We start from the raw sequence: 8,495 nt of genomic DNA, 5'->3' as shown, positions 1-8,495 counted from the left end.
ACTTTGCTTAATCACTTCATTCCTCCATGGATTAATGTTCATATTAAGAGAAGCTTTTAGAAGTGAAAACCTTGGAAATTAATGAGAATGAATTCCAAACAATTAATTCTTTCAATAACAATTTTTTTTTTTTCTTAATTTCACCCAAAAACTATGAACAAGAACAAGAACAAGAACAGATGAAAGAAGACAAAATCAGTATTTGCAGAAACATGCAAAAGATGAATCCCACACTCCATCATCAAAACCCAAAATCCAAATTCAGAATTTCTCTTCTTCTTCTTCTTCTTAGATGAGAATAAGGAAGAAAAATCCTTTAAACCAAACCCAAAAAAAAAAGGAAAAATAACCAAAACCTCCCTCTTATGATCTTTCTACAAACCTTTCATTCATAAAAAAGGAGGAGGTTTTCGTAATTTAACCCAAAAAGAACAACAACATATTTTTCATATATATATTTTTTTTAGGTTCTTGGTTTCTTAACATCACCTGTATTCGTGCTATATGATCTTGATCACGAACGACCTAACCCGCCTTCGGTTACCGGAACCAACTTCTGCAAATTTAATCTAACCACCGTATCAGCAAACATCCGTGTATCATCTTCAGTATTCCCTTCCGGTACATCTACAACATAAGATTCCAAAACAACAGTCCAGATCTTTTCTCCTTTCTTGAATTCATTCACCGATGTCACCGACCGGTAGTTCCTTAATCTGTGCTCCCCACCGATGATGGTGAACCCAACCACTTTCCTCTCATCATCTAACACATCAAGCCTTTCTGTACTTGTCTCTGCCGGTAAACCGGAGATAACGTTGACTTCTCTGAGACATCCAACGGTGGTCGGAGGTGGAGAATCTTCTTTGATGGAACAACTCTTGATGAAATGCTTATAAGCTTGTGGTTTATCGAACCGGCGGATGATGGACCAGACGGTTTCGGCCGGAGCAGATATGCGTTGAGCCAGAAGAGATGAACATTTGCCGGAGCTAATACGGTAGGTGTGGAATTCGTGGATGACCGGTTTTAATTCCTCAAATTCTTCTTGGGTCAGACCGGTTGGCATCATTGTTTGATGGGTTGTGGTTGTTTCGCCGGAATCTTCGTTCTCTGCTATCGTCGATGATTCTCCCTTTTCCATTACTGCAACTATAACGAGAAAGAAAGAAAGAAAGAAAGAAGGAACCAAGAAAAGAAAAGAAAAGAAAACACCTTTGTAAGGATGAAATTAATGGGATTTTTTTAATTTTATTAAATATAATAAAATATTTTTTTTACAATAAAAAAATTAGGTGTTGAAGTGCTGCCAACTGGCGATGTCGACTCGTCGACTGTAGGGTTGTGGCCAGCTGGCTGAGTTACAGAACTAGTAAGAAACCGGGCTTGTTAGCCAGTTAGTGGCTGAGCCGCTACAGCCGAGCCGAGCTGGGAAGCTGGATTTTTAAGTTATTTTATGGTAAATTTGTGTTTTTTTAAACGAATAATTCTAAAATATGCGTTGGTGTATGATAAGCCTGCATACACGTACGGGTGTAAATGAATAGCCGAAATCCGTTTCGTATTCGTGTCCGTATCCGTTTAGTACTATCCGAATCCGTCCGAAAGCTAAACGGATGCAGATACGGATAGGCTATAGTTATCCGAAAAGCTATATTTACATGTAAACGGATAAAATACCCGATCCGTATCTATGTCCGTATCCGTTTAGCACTATCTGAATCCGTCCGATAGCTAATCGGATGCAAATGCGGATGCGGATATAGCACTATCCGAGCCGAATCCGATCTGTTTACAGCCCTACTTACACGTGGAAAAAGGAGAGTGTAGGCACATGCAGATGCCTAAAGAGGGCTAGGCAGCCGAAGCTATTTTGGAAGCTTGCGTAACTTTCCTTTTCTCTTCTTGGTAAGCTCCCGTCATGTGATGGGCTTTGTTTGTAGGCCAATTTTGAGTGGATTTAGGTTCACGTAGTAGCCTTGGCCCATTGTCCTGTTATGGGCCCATTTAGCTTTGTTAGTGTCCTGAGGTATTGACTACTTCCTTGTGTTGACACTTGAGACTTTCATACTTTCAGTTAAGCTTCCTTCAAATTGAAATAGTTTAGATTCCTTAGCTCTAGCCTTCATCTAAAATAGTTTTAGTTTCCAGTCCTAAGCAGATGGATTACCCTTCTATATCCTCTTCAGTTACTATTGAAGAAATTAATTCAGGGTCACTACCTATTTCTCCTGTCCTCGGTAAGAAACGAAAGGGAAACGCTCCCCCTAGGCCTCTTATCCATAACTTTAAGAGGCTTTATATAACCCCTCCTTTTAATCCTCCTAATTTTGACCGCACTACTCGTTTGTTGCCCTCCTCAACCTAAGATAAAGGGCTTAGATCGAAGGCGGCATTTATATTTTGTCGACTCATCTCCCACTACGGTCACGTCTGTAAGGGTTTGGGTGGCTGCCCTAAAATAGCCCCCCAAGAAGCAATGAGTCTACTATCATGGAACTGTCAGGGGATTGGTCGACCCTTGACGGTTCGTTATCTAAGCAGACTGGTTTCAGCTGCTAGACCTTGCATAATTTTCCTCATTGAGACAAAAAGGATGATGACGTATATGGAAAAAATTAAAAAGAGTTTAGCCTTCCAACACCTTCGAACTGTATATCCCGTTGGAAATTCTAGTGGATTGGCTCTGCTTTGGAACAATAGAATCTCACTATCTGATTTTTTCTGTTTCCTATAGGATTATAGTTACCTACATCAATGCCGCAGTTTATTCCGGTCTCTTTCCGAATTACCTTTTTCTACGATGAGCCACGGGCCGACATTTGCGTTATGCTATGGAATGAACTTGCACAATTGGGCAAATCTATATCTAGACCTTGAATCTCTTTAGGTGCCTTTAATGAGATCCTCTCGGTATCTGAAAAGTTAGGACGGCATCCCAAAAATGCTTCACATATAGTAAATTTCCAAAATGCTATTCATAGGTGTACATTAGTTGAACTTAAATTCATAGGTCCAACATTTTCATGGTAAACAAAAAAAGGGATGGGCCCAATCTTGTTTTAACTAGTATTTACAAAGTTTTTGCTAATGGGGGCTTGCTTAGGTCTTTTGAGTGCATTGAAGTTCGGCAGCGCCCCATGGTCGGGTCTGATCATACTCCACTAATGGAGGATTATAGCTGTAGGATCGGCTTCCTTTAAGTTATCTAAGAAACTTGAGAAGTGTTTCTCCTAGTTATGAGTTTGGAGTAAGGATACTTTTTCAAATAATGCCATGGAAATTGCCAAAGTCATCTCAGACTTGGAGGATATTCAATGTAACCCAAACCGAGCTAGCCTTCAGCAGACTAAGGCTCTTACTCATAGACGACTGGAGGACCTCCTTCAAGAGGAGAAATATTGGGCTCAACGCTCAAGAGTTAAATGACTTCAGGCTGGTGACCGTAATACATCCTTTTTTCATATTGCTATTGCTTGTCGATGTCACTTTAACCACATCATTAGGCTTTGTGGACCTGATGGTCCTGGCTAACTCATGATACGGGTTTGTTTTCATATATCACTATTTATTTTTCAGGCCTATTTAATACCTCTAATCCAGTAGATTTATTGGTTTACCTTTCTTGTATTAATCCTAAGATAACTCCCCAACGGAATGAATTTCTTTGTCATTCTTTCTGCTGAGGAGATTAAAAATGTTGTTTTCCAAATTGGTGCTTACAAAGCACCAAGTTTAGATGGACTACCAGCAAAATTCTATCAATCCAATTGGGATACCATTGGGCCAAATGTCGTATCTATCCAATGGTTTTTTTAGGGTGGACATATGTTAAAACGTTTTAACCGTACTGTTATTGTCTTAATCCCAAAGAAGAAGCACCCTGAAGAGGTTAGCCAATTTCTCTCAATCAACTTATGCACCATTTTTTATAAAATAATAGCTAAGTGCATGGTCAACCGTCTTAAGCCTTTTTTAAACTCTTTAATTAGCCCCTTTCAAAGCGCCTTTGTTCCTTCTAGGGCGATATCTAACAATGTCTATGTTGTTCATGAAATACTCCATCAAATGCACTCTTTTAAGGGGAAAACATGGTATATGACACTTAAAGCTTGACTTGTGTAAAGCGTATGATAAAGTTGAATGGGCTTTTTTTCTCATGGAGCTTCTTTTTCACATGGGTTTTGCCTACAAATGAGTTGCTTGGGTTATGGAGTGGGTGTTAACTTTCTCTTACCGTATTAGAGTTAATGGCTCAATCATAGGTAAGTTCATTCCTCAATGGGGCATCCATCAGGGCTGCGCTTTGAGCCCATACCTCTTTATACTTTGTTAAGATGCCCTTTCATCCTACTTTATTCAGACTGAGCGTAGCTGTATTATTCGTGGAGTTAAAACTAGTAGATTAGGCCTGTTGTCTCCCACCTCTTGTTTGCAAATGACTCAATGATCTTCTCTAAAGCAAGATCTCATGAGATGGAAGCAATAAAATCTTTGCTTGTTGATTATTGCTCTATTTTCGGGCAGGAGATCAGCATTAGTAAGTCTAGCATCCTCTTTAGCCCTTCCACCCCTACTGCCTTCCAAACCGAAATTGCTAACCTATCTGGGTTTCATGTTGTCACAAACCATGGCATTTACTTGGGCTTCCCATCTGAATTTGGCCGCTCAAAACGTTATCTTTTTGTATACATTGTTGAACGTGTTGAGGCTAAACTTTCAGGTTGGAAGGAATCCATTCTCTCAGCTGTAGGGAAGGAAATTTTAATTAAGTCAGTGGCCAGGCTTTATCCACTTATGCAATGCCCATGTTCCTTTTACCCACAGGCATAATTTCTGCTCTTAATAAATTGGTTCGACGGTTTTGGTGGAAGGATGTTAAAGGTAAAGGAGTTCATTGGTGTAAATGGGATCGTGTTTGCACTAGTAAACAAAATGGGGCTTTTGGTTTAGAGTGTTGGGTAATTTCAACTGTGCTCTCCTTGCGCGACAACATTGGAGAATTATTCACAACCCTGATGCCCTTTGGGTTAAAGTTTTAAAAGGAAAGTACTTTCCTCATACTTCCTTTCTTGAAGCACAACCTAGACAACGTTGTTCTTGGGGATGGCATAGTTTACTATGTGGGCGAGATGTTCTAAACCAAGGCCTTAGATAAAGGATTGAGAATGGGGTTTCAACGCATACCTTTAGTAACACTTGGTTTCCGCCTCTCTTGAGGGTGCATCACTAGTTGTCCTCCCACCCTCCCTATTCTTTGTTTAATCTACAATCCATCTGGAGAATGGAATTTTAGCATTTTAATTAATCTCTTCTCAACCCCCGAGGCCTTTGCCATTGCCCAAATTCCAATTCCAATTTTGGATGCCCCCGATAATTGGATTTGGTTTCCCTCCAAGAATGGATGTAATGCAGCCTAGTTGGATGCTACGGATGGGAAGAGTCAAGAACACACTTCATGAAGAAAGAAATCACAATAAGTTTAATGTGACTCTTCAAGGACACGGAAAAATTGCAACTCTTCAAGGATGCAATGTAACTTTCTAAGGTTACGGGGTAGAACACTTCATGTTTCCAAAATACTCAACAGAGTAATATTCATTAATCAATTCTTTTTTTCTTTTTTTTTTGTATGGCCAAGAATCAACTTACATATATAAGCAAAAAAATTCAAAAAATAAATAAATAAATAACTCCTAATCTTAAGCCTACTAGCACTAATCTAAGGCTGAGATTAACATACCAAAAGAATAAAATCTATCCAAGGTAATCCTTATTTTGTTGAGATTCCTTGGAACAATAAAATACTTAAAATAAGGAGAGAAGGGTATTGAGACTTGTGATCACGTACGAAGCAAAGTAGAAACCTTCCAAAACTCAAAGATATGCAATCCCATAGATTGGTACACATTCCCAAAAGCCAACAGTTATAGGGTTTCGTTCTTAATTGGGAAGCCTTTTAGAAAGCTGAATATATGTCGTGGAGATGGGAAGAGGGTTGCCTGATGTGGCATGGGTTTTTTGAGTGGATCAAGTCTAGTCTTGGTGGCATGGGCTTTGGGCCTTGTTAACCTCCTAAGTATCTTGGGATGAGAAGCTTGTTTTTCCACAATGCTAGCTACTTGGTCCAGGCCTGCACCATTTCCTCCAGGCTGAAAAAGAGTTCATCCTCGAACTCTTGGTCCAATCAATGATGCTCGCCATCCACCAGGGTTGAATGGAAACCAAATAAAGTTATTGGTGATATCTCCAATTAAATATAATAAAATTTGCAACACAACTTCAGATTTGATGATGATAGTAATTGATGTGTTCATGGCTCGAATAGATGATGCATTAAAATATGGCTTGGTAATGATGCTCATACCTTGAAATTGAAGTAGAGACGTGAAAGCAATAAAGTCTAAATACGGGTCATCATATGTAAGGGAAATGTCCAACCACTCACTCTGATGCGGGTAGAAATACTTTTGTGCTTTTGAAACGTAATCTAGTTTAAGACTTTCAAAACCACTGTGTTAGTCGTTGTACTCATCTTGGTACTCGTAAAAAATTGGGGGGTTTACTCAAATCAACTTGAACAAATATTCGCTCGTCCGCAACATCATTCATTGTCATTCAAATTTCATCTTTTATGTTGATTTCCTCCACGGGAGCTATACGATCACCTCTCTGCCTGGGTGTCAACACAACTTCTCGCTCTCCTTCAAAGCTCTGATTACCAAATAATGCAGCCTAGTTGAAACTACGGATTGGGAGAGTCAAGAACACACTTCATGAAAAAAAAAATCGCAATGGGTTTAACGTGACTCTTTAAGGACATGGAAAAATTGCAACTCTTCAAGGATATAACATAACTTTCCAAGGTTACGGGGTAGAACACTTCATTGTTCCAAAATACTCAATGGAGTAATATTCATTAATCAATTCTTCTTTTTTTTTTTTATGGCCAAGAATCGTCTTACATATATAAGCAAAGAAATTAAAAAAATATATAAATAAATAACTTATACTTAAAATAAGGAGAGAAGGAGATTGAGACTTGATGACCACGTATGAAGCAAAGTAGAAACCTTCCAAAGTTCAAAGATATGCTATCCCATAGATAGACACATGTTCCTAAAAGCCAACGGTTATAAGATTTTATCCTTAGCTGGAAGCCTTTTAGAAGGCTGAATATATGTCATGGAGATGGAAGAGGGTTGGCTAATGTGGCATGGGTTGTTGGCGTGGATCAGTCCATCTTTGGTGGCACAGGCTTTGGGCCTTGTTGATCTCCTAAGTATCTTGGGATGAGAATTTTGGTTTTCCACAATGCTAGCTACTCGGTCCAGCCTGCATCAAGATGCTTCTCCGTAGAGTCTGCCTATCATATGTTGGTACAATCCTCTAACCAGGTCACCACGTCTACCCCAGACCCATTTTGGACTTGGCTGTGGAAACTTCCTATATTTTCAAGAATTAATCTTTTTCTTTGGAGATGTAGCACTGAGTGCTTAGCAGTTAAGCAACTTTTGTTTGTTAGGAATCTAACAACCTCCCCACTTTGTCCCATTTGTAAAGACCAAGATGAAACCATCTCCCATGCCCTTTTCCACTGCCCCTTTGCTATTGAGTGTTGGCGGGCATCCCCCTTGCGTATTTTAACAAGCCAATTCAAGCAAATCACTTTAGAGATTGAATATCTATCTTATGCAACATCTTTCGTGATTACCCAAACCAGAGGGATTTTAATATTTTATAGACATCCTTAATTTGGGTGATTTGTAAGTCAAGAAACAATTCTATTTTTAAATTCACTCCCCTGATTTACTATCCACTATGGCTAACTTTCATCTTTTTGTAGAAGAAAGTAATTTGGGGACTACCGTTATCTGTAATAGCATTTCTCGTAATCCTTCAATCATCCCATCCAAACACCCTCCCCATCTTGATAATTTTCTTATATTGATGGTTCTTGGCTTCCCTCCTCATGCAGGGGTGGCCGTGGTTCTTTGATACGTGACTCTGATGGTCCCTTCTTTGGTACCAGGAGTAAGGCTAGTTTGGTTTTATCAACTTCTTTCTTTAAAGCTGAGGTTATTCGTGTCGTTTTATTTCACTGATGTAGCTTGCAAATTACCCACCTGATAGTTCTCTCGGATTGTCGTCCTGTTGTGCTAGCCTTTAGGCATTTTTCGTCTTCTTTAGACTGGGCCACTATAGCCATTGTGGATGATTTTAGTTTTTTCTCGTTCTTTTACGTATGTTTTCTTTACTTTAGTTTCTCGCTCTGTTGTATATGAGGCTCACCTTTTAGCTAAAGGCGCCTCTCATTTTTTCCTGTCCCATTTTTGGTGGTTCCTCCCCCCCCCCTTTTATTACCTCTTTTAGTCCTTTAGTCTAGGATTTTCCCACTCCATAATAAAATTGCTGATTCTGACAAAAAAAAATTGAAATAGTTTCAAATCCATCAACATTTTCTTCATGAAAAGAAAATATGTATTAGAAAACTA

The 8,495-nt window shown here is 39.2% G+C and overlaps 1 protein-coding gene across 1 annotated transcript; it reads right to left on the bottom strand.

Annotated features, from left to right (window-relative positions):
- Positions 1 to 463: 463 nt before the first annotated feature.
- Positions 464 to 1,198, bottom strand: LOC122664801 (abscisic acid receptor PYR1-like). Its single transcript, XM_043860782.1, has one exon. It carries the CDS (start codon positions 1,142 to 1,144, stop codon positions 515 to 517), a length of 630 nt encoding a protein of 209 aa, XP_043716717.1. The 5' UTR covers positions 1,145 to 1,198; the 3' UTR covers positions 464 to 514.
- Positions 1,199 to 8,495: the final 7,297 nt, after the last annotated feature.

This window comes from Telopea speciosissima, chromosome 6, assembly GCF_018873765.1.
Source record: "Telopea speciosissima isolate NSW1024214 ecotype Mountain lineage chromosome 6, Tspe_v1, whole genome shotgun sequence".
Classification (NCBI taxonomy): domain Eukaryota; kingdom Viridiplantae; phylum Streptophyta; class Magnoliopsida; order Proteales; family Proteaceae; genus Telopea; species Telopea speciosissima.
This window is presented reverse-complemented; position numbering and strand designations above follow the sequence as displayed.